At 37.8% G+C, this 23,016-nt stretch overlaps 1 protein-coding gene across 10 annotated transcripts in view; it reads right to left on the bottom strand.

Moving 5' to 3' along the window:
• The window catches only part of PCDH9 (protocadherin 9), a 961,765-nt gene that overhangs the window by 721,491 nt on the left and 217,258 nt on the right, over positions 1-23,016 (bottom strand). For 4 of the 10 annotated variants that reach the window (XM_080662369.1, XM_080662373.1, XM_080662377.1 and 1 more), the window contains exon 3: positions 21,284-21,331. The exons of the other annotated variants lie outside the window; for them this stretch is intronic. In XM_080662369.1, coding sequence (XP_080518495.1) covers positions 21,284-21,331 — 48 coding nt within the window. The remainder of the gene's footprint in view (positions 1-21,283; positions 21,332-23,016) is intronic. 10 annotated transcript variants of the gene reach the window in all.

Raw genomic sequence — 23,016 nt, 5'->3', positions numbered from 1 at the left:
GTAGAGTCTATATGAAGCATGAAGAATGGACTGTGGCCCTAACCGGTTTGGCTCAGTGGATAGAGCATTGGCCTGTGGACTCAAGGGTCCCAGGTTCGATTCCGGTCAAGGGCATGTACCTGGGTTGCGGGCACATCCCCAGTAGGGGGCGTGCAGGAGGCAGCTGATCGATGTCTCTCTCTCATCGATGTTTCTAACTTTCTATCCCTCTCCCTTCCTCTCTGTAAAAAATCAATAAAATATATTTAAAAAAAAAAAAAGAATGGACTGTGGAGGGATGTGAGAAATGTAAAACAGAAATAGAACCAGAATGGGTATCTCTGGTAATCTAGGTCATTGATTCTGAATCTTAATTGAAATTATCAGAATTAACTGAAAAACATATGAAAAATACTGATTCCCAAGTCCCAATCCCTAAAGATTTGGTTGACAAGATCTGGAAATAAGTAGTTTTATCCATATCCCTGATGATTTTACACAGTTCCTTCCACAGTGGTCCTTGGACCATCATTTGGAACACAATAACTTAGAAAAAGAAAGATCACTGAAGATAAATATTTAAAAATAGGATATTTTTTACTTTAGCTTTATAAGTTAGATTGAAGTAATTTATTCTGAAACTAGAGGCCTAGTGCATGAATTTGTGCACCAGTGGGGTCCCTTGGCCTGACCTGTGGGATCGGACTGAAACCAGCTCTCTGACATCCCAGGAGGAGTCCCGGACTGTTAGAGGGCACAGGCCAGGCTGAGGGATACCATTGGTGCATGATTGGGGCTTGGGAGGAACCACAGGAGGGCTCTAGGGCATGTCCAGTCCATCTTGCTCAGTCCCGACCGACCAGACCTCAACAGCAACCTAAAGTACTGGTCAGAGCATCTGCCCCCTGGTGGTCAGTGCATGTCATAGCAAGCGGTTGAGCAGCCTTAACATATCATTAGCATATTACGCTTTGATTGGTTGAACAGCCAACCAGATGACCGGACACTTAGCATATTAAGCTTTTACTATACAGTATAGGCTCATCTCTTTGGGGCCATTAATTTGGATATCATTTTTTTTTATTTAGCTCCTATTATGTGGTAAATGTTACTATATATAATGTTATATTTGATTATATATAATACCTGTATATTATATATATTTGATTACTATAAGAGAATATGTTATATATTTTAATGTTATAAATAACAATATTAGTAGCTTTAAAGGGAAACATAATTACATATTTTTTGTAAATACATAATTCAATTCAAAAGGAAATTATTTAATTTCCAAGGAAAAAAATATTCCTTAAAGGAATAAATTCATCTAAGCTTAGTTTGGCTTCAGTGTCAAGAGCCAAACTACTTATATACATTCAGGCTTCAACATTACTGCCAATATTTGAATATATTACATTGAAATATTCCAAAGAGCATCAAACCTTATTCTAAAATCTCTTTACTGGAAATTTTTTAAAATATATTTTATTGATTTTTTACAGAGAGGAAGGGAGAGGGATAGAGAGCTAGAAACATCGATGAGAGAGAAACATCTATCAGCTGCCTCCTGCACACTCCCTACTGGGATGTGCCCCCAACCAAGGTACATGTCCTTGAGCGGAATCAAACCTGGGACCCTTGAGTCTGCAGGCTGACGCTCTATCCACTGAGCAAAACCGGTTAGGGCTGGAAATTTTTTCTAAGTTTATAATAGTAAAAAGAGCTATTCTACAAAACTTGTTATAGCAGCAATATCTATGACAAGAGTTAGAATACTTTAGAATATAAATTCAATGTGATTACTTGAATATTGTGCAGATATAAAAATAAAGATAGTGCCCTAACCAGTTTGGCTCAGTGGATAGAGTGTCGGCCTGCAGACTGAAGGGTCCCAGGTTCGATTCCGGTTTCTAACTCTCTATCCCTTTCCCTTCCTCTCTGTAAAAAATCAATAAAATATATTTAAAAAAAATAAAGATAGTAAAAATGTGAAAACTTTAGGAACTCTTTAAGTTATGATTTTGAGTTAAAAATAACAAACGGTTTCTACATATCAAGATAATAAATCTGTAAATACATTTATCTATGAGCACAAAGACCACAATAGTGGGATTATGAGGGATTTTTAAAAATTTAATTTTTAATACATTTGTATTTAATTTATAAACTTAAAAATTTGTTACTAAGTGATTTTTAAAAAAATTTATGAATAGAGATAGAGTTTGAAGATGGGAATAAACACCTGAACTCGCCATCTCCCACAACCACATCAAAATTATAACTAAAATACAGAACAACCATTATTCAGAACCATTGGTAAACTGGCTGAATGGAAGTCCTACAACTACAGAAGTAAAGAAGAAAGCACACTGAGACTGGTAGGAGTACAGAGGCATGGAACGAGCTGGTCCAGCACCTATGTGGGCCACTTTTTTAATTGGGAGGGAGAGGAGCAAGGAGTCCCAGCCCCATAACAGCCCCCCAGCCCAGGGTGCAAGAGGTGGGAAAAGAAATCCCCATAACTACGGGCTATAAAAACCAGTGCAGATTGGGGCTTAGAGATACAGAAGCTGATGGAGACCCAGCTGTTGCTCTTAAAAGGCTGACACACAAACTGAACTTACAAAGCCCTGCTTCTTCTGAGCTCCGGTGACAGGAAGAGACTCTGGAAGATACATTTATCTGGCATTGGGCAAGAACTTGGAGGTGGCTTTCTCCGAGACAGAGGCACATGCAGGTATAATTGTTCCTGTGCTGGAACCTTCTTGGTTGCAGGGCTGACTGGCAGCCATTTATGTTAGCTCCACCCTGGTGATTCTCTAAGACCTTGCCTCCTTCAATTTACAAACCCACCCAAGCTGCCTGCAATGACTTTTGCATATGAATGGCCTATCCTTGAAAATCTCAAATAAGCTTCAGCTGGGTCAGGGAGCCCCAAACCTATCAATAAAAAGCCCAAGACCCTGCACCAGTCTGCCTTGCTTCATAGCTGGGCCTTGTCTGGGCACTTCCAAACCCAATACAAAGAGAAGGAATCTGCAGATCTCTCTGTAGCTCCTGCTGGATGACCCCAGGCAGTGGCTGACTTTGCACCTCCCTGGAGACCCAAGAGCCTGTGTATCCAGTGGCCAGTGTTAGACCATACCAGATTACAACTCTACACATCCAGAAGCAACACACTCACGGGGCAGACTCAGTGAACAACAAAGCCCCACTGAAGCAAGTCCTACTCCATAAGAGTGTCTCCTGCAGAGCAGCTTTCCCAGTATACTTGCAGTTGGTCCTCACAGCCAATTGGCCTGGAGATCAATTACTCCCAGTGATGCCAACAGCAATCAAGTCTGAACCACAACAAGACTATGCTCACAGCCCACAAAGGGGTGCAACTAGAGTTCCCAGCTCAGGTAACTGGGGAGGGTGAGCCACTGGGCCCTATAAGACACCTACTACATAAAGCCCCTCTACCAACTCAAGGAGACATAGCAGCTCTATCCAATACATAGAAACAAACACAGGGATGCAGCCAAAATGCAGAGGCAAAGAAACATATGACAAATGAAAGAAATAGAAGAAAGAAAACTACTGGATATAGAATTCAAAACCACAGTTATAAGATTAATCAAGAATCTTCTCGGAACCTCCAAGGGACTTAGTGAGACTTTCAAGGATCTTAGTGAGAATGCCAAACACATGGAAAAGGACTAGTCAGAAATGAAGCATACACCAACTGAAATAAATAATAATATACAGGGATACAACAGTAGAGTAGATGATTCTGAGAATCAAATCAATGATTTGAAATATGAGGAAGCAAAAAACACCCAAGCAGAAGAGCAAAAAAGAAATAAGAATCCAAAAATATGAAGAGAGTGTAAGGAGCCTCTGGGACAACTTCAACCGTACCAACATTTACATTATGGGGGTGCCAGAAGAAGAGAGAAAGCAAGATATTGAAAACCTATTTGAAGAAATAATGACAGAAAACTACCCCTATCTGGTAAAAGAAATAGACTTACAAGTCCAGGAAGCACAGAGAACACCAAACAAGAGGAACCCAACAGGACCACACCAAGACACATCATAATTAAAATGCCAAGGGCTAAAGACAAAGAGAGACTCATAAAAGCAGCAAGAGAAAAGCAGTTAGTTACCTTCAAGGGAATGCCCATATGACTGACAGTTGATTTATCAACAGAAACTATGCAGGCCAGAAGGGAATGGCGAGAAATAGTCAAAGTGATGAATAACAAGGACCTATAATCAAGATTACTCTACCCAGCAAAGCTATCATTTAGAATTGAAGGTTCGATACAGAGCTTCACAGACAAGAAAAAGTTTAAAAAGTTCATCACCACCAAACTAGTATTATATGAAATGTTGAAGGGTATTCTTTAAGAAGAGGAAGAAGAAGAAAAAGATAAAAAATATGAACAACAAAATGGCAACAAATACATACCTATCAACAATTGAATCTAAAAATCGAAATAAATAAGAAATCTAATGAACAGAATAAACTGGTAATTAAATAGAATCAGAGACATGGAAATGGAACAGACTGAAAATTCTCAGAGAGAAGGGGGATGGGGTTGGGAAAAGATTAAACAAAGATCTTATATGCATATATGCATTACCTATGGACACAGACAATAAGGTGGCGAAGGCCTGGGGTGGGAACCAGGTGGAGGGAGGCAATGGAGGGAAGAAAGGGAAATCTGCAGTAATCTCAATAATAAAGATTAAAAAAGAATTAATAATAAAAAATATGAATAGAGAGAAACATTTATTTGGCTTAGGAATTATTTTTGGTCTATTGTTATTTTTTGGCATAATTGAAAACACTCACTATTCTCTCTCTGACTTTTCTGAGCAATTGGGAGCATGGAATACAAAGAAGTAGGAATAAATAACTTCCATTCACTCATTCAGCAAAAAGATACTATATTATGTCCAGGCTATGCTGTGGAATTTGAATAAGCATCCTCATGTGTACAGCAGGCAATGTCTGCTTTTGTTCCTCATTTTGGCTAGTCCTGATCAATGCCCCAGAATCCACACAACTCTGAGTCCTTGTGCCTATGGCTAACATTTTTATTCAGGTGTCTCTCCTAATATGTATAATAGCCAATTTAAGAGTGGGGGTGTAGTCATGAGTATATCAACTTTACACCATTAAAGACATAGAATACAGTTATATTAATGCTTTGAAAACAACAAGCGTATGGAAAATGCTTCTGGTCTTGAGTGATTATACACAAAGAGAAGGCTTCTAATTGGAGCTTATTTCACCATTCATATTAGCATCCATTATAAAATGCAAACATATTCATTAAGTATAGGTTGCAGATTTTATTAAAGTTAGAATAATTCCCAATCGCTATTGGATATAATATGTAGATTTTGTAATAAGAGAATGAAACAAGAACATAATAATATGGAACACAATAATGAAAAGTTCTCAACAAATCATTTGTTTCTATTTACATTCTTAATAGCAGTTAAAATGGCTAGAGCCTATTCAAAGTTACTGGAAAGTAAAACACACGATAACCAATAGGGGGATTTCTTTTAAGTACCACCTACCCACTGGGAAAAGAGCTGTATCACATTTCTTTCCTATGTAAACAATTTGAGCAAGAAAAAGTCAGCTAGTGCACAATCTACAAGATTGTTAGTTTATTTTTGTGGGGTGAGGAGGGTGTGTAATTACATATTGTTTTGTATTATACTGTTCTCCAGGAAATATGCTAACTCTATACTTCCAGTGCTTATAATGAACTCTGGTCCTTTTAGCTCCTTGGCTACTAGATACTTTCTTATTTAGATATCTCACTGATATGTGAGAATCAGCATGTTCAAAACAGATATATATATATATATATGTATATATATATTTTTAACCTGATGGAAGCCGTTTTCCATTTCTGGGCCTCTCTCTTCTAATCTCAAAAATAAGGATAGTAAAACTGGCTCTATGTATATCACAGAATGGCCCAAAGAATAAAATATGTATTTCTAAAAATGAAAATTGGGGAAAAAATGTTACAGAACTCTGGTAGTGTAGCTCTTATTCTTCTATTGTTCTGCATTTTGCTTATAAATGGTAAAACGGAACAAGAAAATACAAAACAAACAAATAAACAAACAAAAAAAAAACCCCTGTGCTATTGTAAAATCTCAAACTTCTTTTCTGATGCCTCTAAGCAGTTCTATGGTTTGCTCATCTTCAGATTTGCCTCCCCCTCCCTATTTTCTTAAAAGCACCACACTCACCTCCAGTGAGAGAGGTTGAGGACACCCTAGGAATCTGAAGAGGCCAAGCCCCTACATCCATCTAGTCTACATCTGTATGTCACATACTGCAGCCCATGACTTGAAAGACTTCTCTTTCCCCTCCCTGGGACACTGAAGTTGGGAGGATGTCAGTCCTAAACAAGTCCTGCAGTCAAATTGGGCCTTCAGGGGACACCTCCAGGACAGAGCTGAAAAGAATTTACAATGTGCACTGAACTTGTTTTAGTCTGAGTATCTAACTACATTCAAAACAAAATCTTCTATCCCTTTCCCGGTCCATCAATCCCATCTTCTCCTTCCATCAAACCACCTCTCTTACTTTCATTGCTGCCAGGCAAAGCAACCTGGACACCTGGACTTATCCTGAAGGTAAACCTCCTTCACACTCGACATGAAGCAATCAAATGTAGTCGATTTCCTGATTCTTATGTATCTTCTTATGTGAACTGTTACCTACCAATGTGTTAGCATCATGTCTTACCTCTCTGCCTCTAATCCGGCCAATGCTGAATACTTATAATGCACCTAAACCACACTCATTCAAGTGTGCCATTACCTTTATTGTAGGCAGCTCAGAGCCCATCTTTCAACACAGGGTCTCAAACTTCAGTGCCCATCATAATCACCAAGAGGGCTTGTCAAGGCACAGGCTGCTGGTCTCCGATTTTCTAAACCAGGTTGGGGGTTAGGCCCTATAATTTGCCTTTCTAATAAGTTCCTACATAAGGATGACACTGCTGGTCCTAGGACTAGACATTGAGAAACAGTTCTAATACAGTTTGAAACTCCTCTCCAGGGATTTCAGAGCTATCCATAATTTGAGGCCACCTTATTCATTTCATTATGCTTAGTAAATACTTCTCTTATTTGTTAGATGTGGGTTTATAGTGAAGTTAGCACATCAGCTTCAAGGTCCCTCATTTGCAAAGGCCTCCACGAAGGCCTTATAATTAATTTGTATTATTTTGATTAAAGAGAATCATAACAATATTTAAGGCACACAAAGCCTGGACCCTACCCTGCTGCTGGGAATCTAGGGTTTGTCATTGAATTATGAACATGTTAAACTTCTTTTCATGTATGTATTCTGTCTGATCTGTTCCCCTTACTTAGTAGCTCCTTTAGCCCTCACTCTCCACTTGCTTCTCTCCCACAGCAAATTCTACCCATCCTTAACTTTCAAGACCATTTCTTTATTTACTGGACTAATATAGTTCTTTTTTTGTTGTCAACTCTCACCTGCTTTGTATTTCTATTAGTTCTTTATATGTGTTTTTCCTTAAAGAGAATGGATGTAAAATCCTTTTGGATGTTACTTTGCCAAGTTACATATCTATCAATTAAACAATGATGTTAAGAAAATGTGAAGTTTAATCAGGTTAATTAAAGTAACTATTACAATAGCTGTGGATTTTGTTTTTTTAAATATATTTGTATTGATTTCAGAGAGGAAGGGAGAAGAAGTAAGAGATAGAAACATCAATGATAAGAGAGAATCATTGATTGGCTGCCTCCTGCATGACCCCTACTGAGGATGGAACCGCAACTGGGCATGTGCCCTGACCAGGAATTGAACCGTGACCTCCTGGTTCAATACGTCGATACTCAACCACTGAGCCAGGCAATAGCAGTGGATTTTAATGGAAGACTTACTAACTAGCAGGCATTGTTCTGAGAGCTTTACACATATTATTTAAATGCAAGGTCATATTTTTCCCTAAAATACGCTACCACTATTGTTGCAATGATTGTTGTTTTAAGGTGAAACTGGTCACAAAAAGGTTAAATAACTTCCTCCAAGTCCCTTATTATTATAGAGTATGGATTCAATCTCCAAACTATAGGAAACAGAACCCTTCACTCATAATCAGCTAAACTAGAAGCTGTAATCCATTATGTTGAGGTGCAGTGGGTGTGGGAGGTTCTTTCAATCATTTTTCTTCTCTCTATTGACTACAAAATCTGAAAGATAGGATGCTATCCTCACTTAGAGCCCACCAGCACTGTGCACCAACTCCAAATACAGCATGGAAGTAAAAAAAAAAAAAAAAAAAGCCGAATATCAGAGATGTCATTTTTATAGCTTCCAGACTGATAAAATACTAGTAAACAGTTTGCAATGGTTATTATTTTGATGACTGACCTATTATAATTCTGTTATTAATAGAATAACCTGGTCTATTTGCAATATTATTTCCCTTATGGTACTTGTGTATCCATTGCCCAAGTTGTGACAACTCTTGAGTCATGCAATGATTTCTTGACCCGACCCACCTCAGGGCATATTAACATTTTCACTGGACTTTAACAATTTAAAGAAAAACAATTCAAGCGCAAGTCAGTCACCTTTGGCATGAGGCAGAAACTAGTATGTAAACTCAAATGTGGGGCTATTTGACTTCCATTTTCCTGAGCCAGCAATATTGAGTACTTAGTTCTTACTGCCTTTCCTTTACTCTATGTATTAAAAAAAATCATATACATTGTGATATTTATCATAATTTAATGTGACCTAGAGAGAAAGTGACTAATACAATTCCCTATCCTATATAATAAAAGCCTAATATGCCAAGTGTCCGGTTGTCCAGTCATCCATTCAACCAATCAAAGCATAGTATGCTAATGATATGTTAAGGCTGCTCAATTTCTCGCTATGACATGCACTGACCACCAGGGGGCAGATACTTTGACTGGTAGGTTAGCTTGCTTCTGGGGTCTGGCCAATTGGGACTGAGAGACAGGCTGGCCATACCCTGGAGTCCTCCTATGGTCCCTCTCTGGCTGGCCAACCTCCCCCATCCCTTTCCGGCCCTGATCATGCACTGGTGGGGTCCCTCAGCCTGGTCTGTGCCCTCTCGCAATCTGGGCTGAGGGATCCCCCGCCCTCCCCCACCCCCGAGTGCATGACTTTTGTGCACTGGGCCTCTAGTATCAATATAAAACCAAAGAAAAAGGAAAGTAAGACAAGTGGGTAAAAGCAATTTCTGACTCTATTTAATATATTGCCACATTTTTTCTTCATATATTTTGTTTTTGTGCTGTTAATCCTCACCCGAGGATATTTTTCCATTGATTTTTAGGGAGATTGGTTGCCTCCTACATGTGCCCTGACCAGGTTCCCAGGTAAGGGAGGATCCTGCAACCAAGGAAGATGCCCTTGACTGGAATCAAACCCTGGACTCTTTGGTCTGCAGACCGATGCTCTATATACTGAACTAAACCAGCTAGGTCCATATATCATTTTATTGCTTCTTTTAATCATGATGCTATTAGCATCAACTCTATGATGAAATGATGTCAAATGTTTATTTACAGAGTTGTCATCCACAATGCTTATTAGACACAATATAACTAAGAAGAAACAGAAAAATCTGCATTCATATCCTACATTTATAGTCAAAAGTCAAATAAACCAGAATATTATTAAAAGATTTAATGCAGAAGTTCATCACTTATAAATGCTTCAAAGAATAAGGTTACTAAAATAATTATTAGTTTCTAAAACAAAGATGATGGAATATGAAAGAGATGGAAGTTTTGCTAAAATGCTTTTCACTAGATATCTGTTAAATCAATACCTTAGGGGTGGTGAGTATCTTTGGTGTGCCAATAATTAAATGCCTTGTGTACATCTCTATCACTGTTACATAAGAGATTGTGTCCATAAGAAGCATCATTAGACCTTTGCAATAAGACCTGAGGCATTTCATTTTCAATCAATAAAGCACTAAGACTCACAAATTAAACATACATGGAGAAATACCAATGCCAATAGATCAAAAACTTACTTAGAGCCATGCATAATGATTGGAGAGCTGAATGTTAGATGCTTTTTAAAAACATTTGCTCTTGATAAAGGTGTTTACATCCAGATTCCTTATTCCTTAAAAATACAGCTGGTTGCTACTAACATCAGCAACACTGCACTCCAAAATAATGCCACACCTGTTTTCAAATGTATCTGCTACTCAGCAAAAGCAGCATGGCAGCTCGTCTTTATGTATTAATATAGACAACAAATTTCAGTTCAATTATCAATTAAACCATGAAACTAAAAATAATTGCAGGACCTTGTTTTAAACAGAGCATTCTTTGCAGAGAATTACATTTCTCTCCTCCCCTCCCCTCCCCTTCCCAGCCCTCCCTTCCCCTCCCCCCTTTCTTTCCCTTCCCTTCCCTTCCCTTCCCTTCCCTTCCTTTCCCTTCCCTTCCCTTCCCTTCCCTCCCCTTCCCTTCCCTTCCCTTCTCTTCCCTTTTCTTCTCACTTTCCTTCTCTCTCCTTTTGCAATTTTAAAATAACTCTATTGCTTAGAAATTTTTATGCATTAAATCTTGAAACAACTGATTTAACAGATTTTTGAATGGAGGTTCTGTTGTTCATTTTTGAAGAGTATTAAGCTATAAACATTAAATAAATCTAATCCTTTTATAAAGTTGTGAAATAAAATATTACTAAGTATAAATATTAGCAAATGAATAGTTAAAGCCATCGACGAGGAGTAATTATGTATAGCATGTCATCTAGCACTTGGCCCATATTTGTAGCTCTATAACTCTTATCTCCCTAATAGTATGTTCAATAGTAATTGCATTATTGATGATGATGAGATTTTGTGAATTTTTGTCTATAGTCACATCAGCAAAACAATGTTAAATATGCAGTACTATGTCTGTGTACACGTGCAGGTGTGCATTGGAGAGAAAAGGAGAGAGAGGATGAGACTAAAGCCTGCAATCAGGTCTCCATAATGAGTTACATTCTTTTTCAAGGTACAACAAGCAAGTTATTACGATAGCATTTAATTACTTTTTTTAATTTATCATTGATGCAAGAAGGAAAGCAAAAGCAAAAAAAAAAAAAAAAAAAAAAAAAAAAACATGGGACCTTAAGATTTCTCCTGCTGAATGAACACTGATAAGAAAATTCTGAATCATTGTTTTATCTAGTTTAGACTATTCATGGACTAATGAACAGGAAGAGTACAAATAAATTGAATCGTTAGTGAATCACATTATTTTCCATCCCATGAACAGCAGAGACAGCCTCTGATTCATCCAGCTTCTACTCCCATAATTGTGATGGTTCCTACATTCCCTTCCTCCAACTAAACCAAATGGTTAACACTGAAATACTCAATAATAGACAAATATTTCCTTTCTTATGTAAAAAGATTAAAGAGTCACACTGTTGAGAAAATTCTAAAGTGTTATTATATCATGAAAGGCCTAGATGATTAATATTAAAGGACCTAAGTGTAAATTGGTTGGCATTAGAAATCGTGGCAAAAAGAACACACTCCTGCAAGGAGATAATTAGTCCCAATTACTAGGGAAAGTCACTCTATTCATTTAAGACCCAGACAATATGTCAAAGTGTGTATATGTGTGAGTGTATGTGTGATTGTGTGTGTGTGTGTGCCATAAAAATTGTGACATAACAAAATTATAGCTGTGATAACGTAAGTATTCATTTTTATTAATAACATGTCCATGATTAGAATAGTGATACAGCTTATAAATGGGAAGAATTAATACTACTAAAATGGCTATATTACCTAAAGCAATCTACAGATTCAACATAATCTCCATCAAAATTCCAATGGCCTATTTCATAGAACAAGAATAAATGAGTCAAAAATGTGTATGGAACTACAAAACATCCTAAGTAGCCATAGCAATCTTGAGAAAGTAGAAATGGAGGTATCATGCTCCCTGACTTCAAATGCCACTACAAAGTTATAGTAACTAAAAAAAATAAGATATTGTTACAAAATCAGACATACAGATCAATGTAACAGAACTGAAGGCACAGAAATAAACCCTCTTATATATGGACAATTAATTTAAGACAAAGGAGCCAAATCAATAAGCATATCCTTGGGTGAAAATTAAAAAGAAATAAAAACTGCCACAGGAAGTTCATGTGGTCCTATGCTGGAACTTTTCATGTCTCTTTCCTTGCAAAATTGCGCTCTTTCTAGGTTGATTGTGTCCTCTAGAACTTTTATTCACTTGCTAACAAAGAGTGGATATCCTCGGTCTTTCCCCCAGAGCATTCTCTCTATTGCTCCACTTATGCCAAGTCTGGATTGCCTTTGATAATAACACTGCTTTTATCTCAGTGCTACCAGGCACATTTAATCACATCTGCTCCATTTCTTTTCCCATTTCCTTTCACAAAGTTCTGAGTTATCACCTCCCTACTCAAAATACCGTTACCTCCCTCCCATCACCCTACCCCCCACACACCAACCCTTCAGCAGGTGACCTATTTCTGTGCCACTACTAGCTGACTCTTTACAGTATCTTGGGAAGAAGAGGCTCAATTAGTTTTAAACTGTGTTTTTGATCTTCTAACTCTCTACTTCTTGCAGCTTTACTCTAAGAAAGATACACCCCTCACTTCTAAATTTCCATTGCCTTCATCCACCATTTCTTTGCTTGAAAATGTGTTAAAATATCCTCCATCTTCAAAGAGTTCTGTCCAGCCTACTTCCTCTCCAAGAAGCAGCCCAACTCCCCTTTTCTTAGCTACGAAACTTACTGAATTAATTTTCCAACGTTAGCTTCTTTTTACTATAACATACCCATTGCCTTTTACCCCACGGTGAATTTGTAATTATCAATTCCAAAAATAAATTCTTAGTCTTACAAAACAAGCTTTGGTCTCTGGTTTCCTTGATATCATAAAGCATTTAACAATAAGATATTCCTTATTTGTTGAGATTTTCTTCTACAGTGTCCATGGCATTATTCACTTCTGGATGTTCTTTTACAACTTGTTCCTGCTGTCTACAACAGCACCTCTCTTATAAGTGACCCCGTCAGTGTTCCTTAGATTTGGCCACACTGGCTTGTATTCTCTCTCTCTGCCTGTTTACTTCTTAGACAGGCACACGGACCTCCCTGGGTCTGCTGTCATCTAAACACACGTAACTATCAAAACTGCTGATATTTGAGTGAATATTAAAAACATAGCCTGAATTTTATATGAAGAATATGGAATGTGGAATACGGAGGAATATCAAACTTACCTTACAAAAAGTATACTTTGTTACTCTTTTCTTTAAGTTACCCTTCCTTCCCTTCTTTATGTCTGATACCCATATTTGGTTAATAGTATTACTACCCATTACTAACCCAGTTACTCAACTTGGAAATCATCAAATCCTGTTTGATTTATCCTTTTCTATTGCTGAATTTCTCCTCAACTCATTTCTAATCTGCTTTTTCTCATCATAGTCACAATTACTTTTTTAAACATATAGGACAGGTTAAATACATTGATCAGATTCAAGAGGCTTAAAAACTTTAATGATTTCTGTTAACAGGATTCCATCTACGTCTACTATTCAAGTCCTTTACATTTTGGCTCCAAACCCCTTTTCTAATCTCTGATTCTGTATAATCAATTGTTCTCTTTATTCCAACCAGGCAGAATGAATTTCTGTTTCATCTATGCTCCCATGGCTCTCTGCTCATGCCAATAGTTATAGTTTCGAACTCCCTCTGTCTTACTAACTTCTTAGCAAGTCTGTCCTTCTGTTAAATTATAAGTTCCTAAAAGGCAGCAACCATTTTACTAATCCCTGTGATTCCCAAACCAGCACAATTCCTGGTAAATATTTTGGGCTAGATAAATATTTTTCAAACTAATTTCAATAATTAAAATCATTCTGCTATCTGTAAGAATAAGCTGCTGCTAGGTAGGGTTAATTCTATAGGAAAATATGTTTTCATTTATGTAGCTTTAATTTATTAAAATTTATTTCATGTCCTTTTTCCAGAAGAACTCCAAAAATTTTCTTGATCAGCTTCATGATTTCTTTGTATAATACTCCACATGATATTAAGTGAAAAGTATGAATATTTCTTTGTGGTATATATAAAGAAAATAAGATTAGTAGAGGTTAAGTTACTCATCACTGTCACAAAGCCAGTAGGTGAGACAGTAGGAATTAAAAAGACTTACTTTGAATTTCCACTCATTAACATATTCGCTCCATGAAGCATTCATTCAATAGTAACTTCCCATCTTTATATGAGGACAAATGAGATAATGTCTGTAAGACAATTTGAGCTACTCAGGAAAAGCAGCTATAAAATTTAAAAGATGAATTTGATCAATTGAATTCACAAATAACTGAATTGGCTCAAAGCCTCTAGAGAGAGGAAGTTATTGTGTCATTTTCCCAATCGTCTTGCCAATTTACCTCAAGCTTTACAGTCAGGCAAGTCTTCTACAGAGCTCAGCAAGTGAACTTCCTGAAAATGAGTTTTGGTCTCAACCCAGTAAATTTTATTTGTACTTTCCCCATATTCTTTTCAATAGTTCACTGACCCATTACATCACCAAAGTTACTTCTCATCAAAATAAGAATACAAGCATATTTGACTTGTTTCATGGCTAATATTTTAACAATAGCCTCATATAACAATATCGACTTGATATAAAAGCATTTTCTCCTTCATATTATTGCATTTATCTATAGGTTCTACATGAGAATTCACCACATAAGCCTTCAGGAGTGTACTTCTTGCACTGCAGTCTTTTTCAGTAATAGCACCTACTACATAGGCCCCAAGGGCACCCATTAAGCGCTCAATGATATTTTTGACAAGACATTTTTTTTGTCCTCTGAGAGCATTTCTAGCACTCTCAGAAGGGCAATACAATCAATGCAACCTCCAATAGTTCTGAATTTAACAATGTGAATACTATTGAAATAGCCATAGTGTATGAAGCAGCTGCTGATACATGGGCAAATATGAATCATATGCAGGCCAGACAAAGTGGGCCATGTCCTGTCTTCCACAGTTTAAGAAAAATAGAATGATTTCATTTAGGGTAGAACTGTGATCTGCTGAACAGAAATAGAATAGAATTCAATTTGATTTCACAAGTAAACCCTGCTCCAAGAAAAGTGACTCTGTATAAACCAAAAATGCAATTTAAACAACACAATACATTTTAGATATCTGAACGAATGTTCATTCGGTTTTACTATAAATGAAGTTTCACTTTAAGTGAATTATACTGTCACTTTTGGGAATCTAAATAAATCTTGCTCTCTAAGCAATTTACAGACATTGATATTCTCTAACAGTTTAAAAAATACCCCTGTTTACAAAGATAAGGCAGATGGGTACCAGCAGATGGGCACCATGAGGGGAAAAAGGAGGGGTGCCCACCTGTTACTGTGTATGTGCCCATGATCCCAGGTTTACTGAGGAGATGGTTCTATTTTTACATTTGTTTCAATTATGATGAGGAAATAGGATAAATTATAGTTAAAACAGTTATACTATTTTAGTATTTTTAAAATGTAAATATATCCCCAATATAAAATAATGATTGTTTTTGACAACTTTCTCCAAAATTATAAAATATTTAGGAATTTTAGAAAATTATCACTGTGAACAGTCTATGAGTAATAAAACATATAGTGCACTTATGTTTATTTGTGGGTTAAAAACAAAAACAGTAAAGGTATTTGCCATGCAGAGAAAAAAATTACAAATTCAATAATCTCAGATTGATACTACGGAAAGCACATTTTAATTTAGAACTAATGCCATACATGACAGAAAATAGCAACTTTAAAGACCCATAGGTATACAACTCAGATGGATTTAAGAGCTAATATTTGCATACAGATACATATATATGTCTATACTAGAGGCCGGTGCAAGAAATTCGTGCATTGGGGAGGGGTGTCCCTCAGCCCAGACTGCACCCTCTCCAATATGGGACCCCTCAAGGGTTGTCCTTCTGCTGATTTAGGCCCGATCAGGCCTAAACCAGCAGTCGGACATCCCTCTCACAATCCGAGACTGTTGGCTCTTAACAGCTCGCTTGCCTGCCTGCCTGATTGCCCCTAACCACTTCTGCCTACCAGCCTGATCACACCCTAACCACTCCCCTGCTGGCCTGATTAACACCTAACTGATCCCCTGCCAGCCCAATCGCCCCCAACTGCCCTCTTCTGCCAGCCTGATCTCACTCCCAATTGCCCTCCCCTGCTGGCCTGATCTTGCCCCCAACTGCCCTCTCCTGCCAGCCTGGTCCCCCCCAACTGCCTCTGCCTAACTGATCATGCCCCCAACTGCCCTTCTCTGCCAGCCAATTTGGTTCTGATTGGTCAGTTTCTATGCAGTCAGTTTCAAAAGCTCCGCCTCCTAGGCAGCCATTGGCTCCTCACAGTTGATCCAGATTTGGTTCTGATTGATCAGTTTCTATGCCAGTCAGCATCAAAAGCTCCGCCTCCTAGGCAGCCATTTGCTCCTCGCAATTCACTTAGATTTGGTTCTAATTGGTCAGTTTCTATGCCAGTCAGCATCTCTGGGCCTATCTCTGGGCCTGATCATAGAGGTAGGGCTGATCAGCAGCCACCCCAGGCTTCTGGCGAGTGGCTGAACTGCTGACCTCTGAGAGAGAGAGAGAGAGGCTTAGCTGCTGGTGAGGGAGAGAGAAGCAGGGTCTGATCACCCTGCTTCTCTTTCCTGGCCTCACCAGCAGCCGCTGCCACTGCTGATCAGCCCCACCTCTCTCTCTCTCTCTGAGAGGTCAGCAGTTCAGGCCGCTAGCCTGCTGCGCATGCAGCCTGGTAAACGGTCAAGCTCCTGGTCATTGCAGATGTGAGGGACCCAGGGTTTTAATATATTATGATTTGTTTGCTTGTAATCCAGCTCTTTGTAGTTACTCTGCCCTTTTTTAGTTTTACAAATTTTGTTTAATTTTAAGCAATTCATCTATTACCAATATGCAATGTGTTCTTATGTGTTACCACTCTTTGAACATTGCCTTGTGGTAACCAAAATGGCTTGCAAATCCATTCAGCAAATATTGACTAACTAGTGGCCTGGTGCATGAAATTCGGACACATTAAAAAGGAATTAGTTAGAGGAAATATTTTAATATTGCTAGTTTCCCTTTCTTTATAATAGAAGTGTCAGAGATGAAAGAAAATTAGTAAAATATATATGAAAATCTCCCTCATGTCAGAGTCTGGGGCACACTGTGGGACCCAGAGTCAAGTCCCTGCCCACCTCTGTGCACCTCAAAATTGCACAAGACCCAGACCTGTCTGGCCCCACCCCTGTCAAGCCCCACTGGCGGGGGGGATGCAGCCTCAGAAACCCTGTCAAGCCCCATGGGGCGGGGGGCGGCACAGCCTCAGGTCCCCTCACCGTGGCGCCAGGGTAGGGGATGCAGCCTCAGGTCCCCCGTCCCCTGTGCGAGAGTGTGAGGGTGTGAGGGCATGATGACCATTTGCATATTAGCTCTTTATTATATAGGATTGGTATTTATGTGCAAATTATGTTTGGAATAAGAAAAGCTATGTTAGGTAAATAGCATCATCAGGTTCTCAATGAACTTGCAATTTAGTTAGAAAAGAGTCCTAAATGGGTAAAATTAATTAGAAATGAGATGCATATTGCATTTCAAAAAAAACATAAATAAATAAAATGTATGATGACAGTACATGGGATGGCCTAATAATGAGTCACTAAATAAGTTGAACATATTCTCCCATAAGATTCCACGAAAGAACCAATAAACTAGGAGTCATCTTTTCTCAATAATGGCAAATATATGTCCTCGTGTCCCTCTGATTGATTGGGGTGGGTTTTCGAAGTGCTGTGTTCTTGAGTCATACCCAGCTTTAGCTACAAATAATTACTGGATTGGTTAGTGCTGTGGCCATGGATACAAGGGTGGGAGAGATGGCCTTGGGCTCCACTTTGCCTTCCTTCTCCTACACCCTCCCCCTTCTTTCTCATTCTCTGTAAGTAGTCAAGCTCCATGCACTAAGTCTTCTCTCCTAGATACCTCAGCTCTCTCAAATCCCTCACTTAAGTATTATAATACTCCTCATTCTAGTCTCTCTGCCTCTAAACTCAATAATGTATGCTGATAATTAAATTTTATTTCTTAAAATTTAAATATGACCATGTTACTCCACCTCAAATGAAAATCATAAATTAAGTTTGAAATTAATTTATTTGGCAAATAAGAACATTCCTGGTCTGGTAATTTCATAAATATCTAGTTTTATATCAACCATCCTCACCTGCCCTGTTGGTTTCTCACTTTTCCCTTAAGTAGTATTAAGCTAATTAAAGCTCATTGAACAGCCCCATTATTCATGTCATTTCATATATTTTTCTCATTTTGAAATTCCCTCCCTCAGAAAGTTCATATGTGAATCTTCTCCTTTTGAAAATGTCAGTTCAAATAGTTGCCTGTGAGGCCTTCCGCAACATCTTCAGACAATAGCTCCTTTCTTTTCTTTCTTTCTTCTTTTTCTTTCTTTTTTCTACTTATATATTTCTATTGCAATGTTTACTTTTTCCAGATTTCCCACAAGACTAGAAGTTCTTGAGAGAAGATACTGAATTCTTTCACTCATGTGTTCCCAGGGCCTGAACATCACCCTGGCCACAGTAAGTATTCAATACATGCTTAAGGAGAGGTAGGGCAGCCCACCTAAAGCTTAGGTAGACAGGGGAATGTTAGAGAAGCCAGGGATGTAGATTGTCTGGAAGGCAGGGAGGAAGCTGCAAGAGATTCCTAGAGGGAATGACGCAAAGTGTCAGGGGCAGGAGAGGAGAGCACCAGGCATAATGCAGGGACAATGAGCTCATCTGACAGTTTATTGGGAGAGAAGAGTCTGGATGGGGTATCATAGCTGATAGGGTGGCCTTTTATTGAATAATTTGTTTTACTGGACACACACTAATCATCATTTACAAATTTCATAGAATTCTTTAGCTGTAAATAAATTATCTATGTTTGAGTGAGTTAAGTCTCTTTATAAATTTTGTGCAAAATAGCCTCTGATTTTTCTGTTATATTTTATTTTTTCAGAATGCACAGGGATTGTCACATTTTCCTTTTTAGTCTGTGGGTAGAGTATGTTTCTTTTTCCTAAGAGTCAAGTACTGCTTACAGGAAGAATGCATCCATGGGGAAGAGCACGCAGGAAAACAACAACAGCGAGAAGCTTCTCTTTGGTTGGGTGAGCCTCACTTACCCCAGTTTGACTATGCTATGTCATGTGTGACTAATGCCAGTGCATCCAACCTCCTGCCTTCTCCCACCAGCCACTGATGCTGTGGTGAAATAGAAGCTGAATTACATTGACAGGCAAAATTATTTTTAGATTCACTACTAAACTAAAGCTTTATTGAATCCATAGCAACCCAAGCCACATCCATAGCTGTCTGGATTACCAAGAAGGCAAAATATCTGTCAGAAGGGTTGAAACCCTGAAAAAGTATACCAACATCAGGAGACGAAGCACAGATATTTCCTTCTTCCAAAAAGCAAAGCAAAAAAGAAAAAAAAAACAAACAGAAACAGACTGTCCATCAAGAAAGCAGCTGGAAAAATCAAAACAGTAAACTATGTAGTTGCCATGTTGCTCTTATATACTAGCCAAATCCCCACAGGGAAAAACGCCAAGTGGATTTCAGTCAATAAAACAAGTATCTATCAAGAGGTCACATACACCAATCCAGACTGTTATAAGATGCTGTTATGGGGATAGAATCATCATAAAAACACCAGTAATATGTTTAGTTTTAACTAGATTATGTATCTGTCATCTGTTAACCTAAGTCATATGGGATTATGTAATATTTTATTCATTGTATAAAATCCTTTGAGATTACAAAATCTGAATATATGAGATTTCTATCAGTAGTTAAAATGCCAGTGAAATTAAGTATGAGAGAACAGGTAAAATTAAAGACAGTCCAAAACAAATTATACAATTAAATGTAAATGTCTTCATTTTATAAATATCTACATATTACGACTTGGCATTTCTATCCTCTATTTTTTTGGTCTATGTGAACTAAAGAAGCATTCCTATTTCAAAGTTTCAGACTCCCTTTAGTTTCTTGTCATTCCTATGGTAACACAACCAAGTCAAGCTTCAAACTCATGAAACAAAGTGACAACTTCTTCCCTTGCATTGTTATACAGTAAGTTCTCACTTAAACTCATCAACAGGTTCTGTGACCTTATGTGCAAACAACTTATAACAAAATCATCTTCAGTACAGGCTCATGGATATGAACAAGAGTTAAGTTCCTATGGTATTCCATCAATGTTATAGCAACATTGAATGAAACCTTACTTGAGGACTTGCTGTACTATACAACTCCTGACAGACAAGGAAGAATATTTTGCTACCCCTACAAGCCCTCTCTACAAGTTTAAGTGGAATTTTGCAGGAACCATGCATAGTTCAATTTCTCTCATCTCAGTGCCTGAATATCAGACACTCAATCAGTATTAATAAATGAATATGACAGGAAAAAAGAGTAATTAAATACCTGAATGCACACTTACATGACAAGTAGCAATGCTTTATTTCATTCAAGTACCCATCAAAGTTTTTGATCCTAGAGAAGTATCATTGAAATAAATTACATATTTTTCCTCTTATACCTCTGGGTTTCAAAGTTTATATACTAGTACTACTATGAGTGTACTAATGGGAGTGGAGGTAGCATTTTTAAATTCTAATTATGATATCTTTTTAAATGTAAGTTATTTGTTCTTTTTGTATATACATATATATCACTTGCATTTATAAGTTAGAAAATATATTTGTGAATCAATTAATTTGTGTATATTAGATTCTCAAAATGGAAAAGCATTTCATAAAAAAAATGCTCTAGCCACCAAGTGCTAGAATGAACAAGGAGATGGTCTTTTATTAAGGACCCGAATCAGAGCCTAGAATTCTACCCAAAACCCTACCACACAATGGTAACATGTGTGTGAAATGACTTTGCTGCTTTTTTCTGAATTAGAAACTAGACAAGACATCCATGAATACCTGTTTAACCCAATCTGCACATTGTAAACTATAAGCATATCCTGTTTTATTGTTTCACTTTGATGTAATTCACAGGTATTACTTCTTTTTACAAACTGGAGGCAAGAAGTTCCACAAGCAAAACAATTTACTACTCGCTTTATTGTGATACTCACTTTATTAGGGTGGTCTGGAACTGAACTCACAATATCTCCAAGGTGTGCCTGTAACCAAAATGTGATTTTGTAATTTTCTTTCAAAAAAAGTACCTTATACTTCCAGTGTTCAGGCACATTTAATAAAGTTAATTTTTTTCTAGCAGTTCAACCTCCTCAGCTCTTTTAAACACGAGGAGAATTTTCTGAGATATCCTCTAAGTTTATAAGCCATAGTGTTATTTCCCTTAGAGATAGAAGAGAGTCTGGCTTGCTGCTCAGACATCAAAGGCTCCTCTCCTAGGCTGAGGCTTCAGAAATGGGGTGCAATTATTGTTGAAAGGGAAACCAATTGTTTAAGATGGGCTGCTTCAGCACCCTGATGCTGACTGAGACGGGGTCTGCAGAGCTTTGCCTATTGGCACCAATTGAATCTGAAAATAGCAGTGTATTCACCAAATCAAACCAATCACTACAATGCAGTTTTCTCTTTTGGCTTTTATTTCCAACCAACCACTCTTAACCACCCAAACTTCTGTTCTACTGTCTTTTTCTGTTTCAGGAAGAGGCTTGGGGAAGCTCTCATAGAGAGTCTTTCCTTTAGCCTTTTTAACTTTGAGCCTTTATTTTAGAAGATAATTTGTTTATAGTTACACTACTTAATCTAGGCAAACATGACCAACACCTGTTCCAAATTAGTACCCCAGCTCCCCACTCCTTTTTCTCTTCTCCACCAACTGTCATTTGTCTTTCTTTGCCCATAAAAAAGCAATCACATTAGCATCCTTTGTAACACAATTTCAAAACTTCAAAGGCATACCAGAGATTCTATAGTAAAACTGCACCTTCTACATGCCAACATAATCAACTTCCAAGAAATAGGAAAGTACACAAAACAAAGACATATCTGAAGGGAACCTTTTCATTTAAACAGCTCCTTGAAGCAACACTTAATAGCCAAGTCAAGAATTTGAAACGAGTAAATAAAAGACAGTTTGCCTGAGGGGAAGGAAACAGAGCAAAGAAGTATGAATTTGGATCTAAGACTGGACAATTTAATGGACCCTCTCAAGATTCTGAATCAGCACATATCCCTGGCATTTGGCCAGCCTTTTCAGAGCTCCTCAGTGGAACCCTCACGATGGCTAACCATAAGGTGTTGCCATGGCTACAAGCAGCCAACAAAGTGGGGGCGGGGGATAACTAACTTAAGAAAAGCAATTGGGAAACAAAAGAAAAACAAGTTAAACTGGAAAGAATGCATATTTAAATGCAATTTTTTTTTGGCAGAGTCTATCAGAAAGACTATAAACAAAGGAAATAAATTATATCAATTACAAACCAGATTGTATTAAATGATGTTCCATGATATCAGGCATTCTATCTATAGGAGAAAAAGCAAGAGGAAGATTAGGAGGAAGAGAAGTGTTAGGAATAGGAGTAGCTCTGGTCTCCATAATTGTTTTCCAGGCCTTGGGACTTTAGAAAAGTGAATCCTGCATGAGTTAGCCCATGTATTACTCTTAATTCTTTATCAGGAAGCCAACAGAATCTCATTTTTGTATTTACCTTTAAGTCAGTGTGTTTTAATATAAAGACATGGTAGGAAAATATTGACTCACTTAGATAAGGGGACAGAGACCTTTACAATCTGGTGGAAACTTAAGTTGACTTTAGTAAAGATTGACCAAAAGTGGGTGATTAATTATTATAGAGCAAATGTTGTATCAGAATAGGCTAAATACCACAATACT

The sequence above is a fragment of the Plecotus auritus genome, assembly GCF_963455305.1.
Source record: "Plecotus auritus genome assembly, chromosome: 3".
NCBI classification, from domain to species: Eukaryota; Metazoa; Chordata; class Mammalia; order Chiroptera; family Vespertilionidae; genus Plecotus; species Plecotus auritus.
The sequence above is the reverse complement of the archived record's forward strand: the minus strand, read 5'-3'. Positions and strand labels throughout refer to the sequence as shown.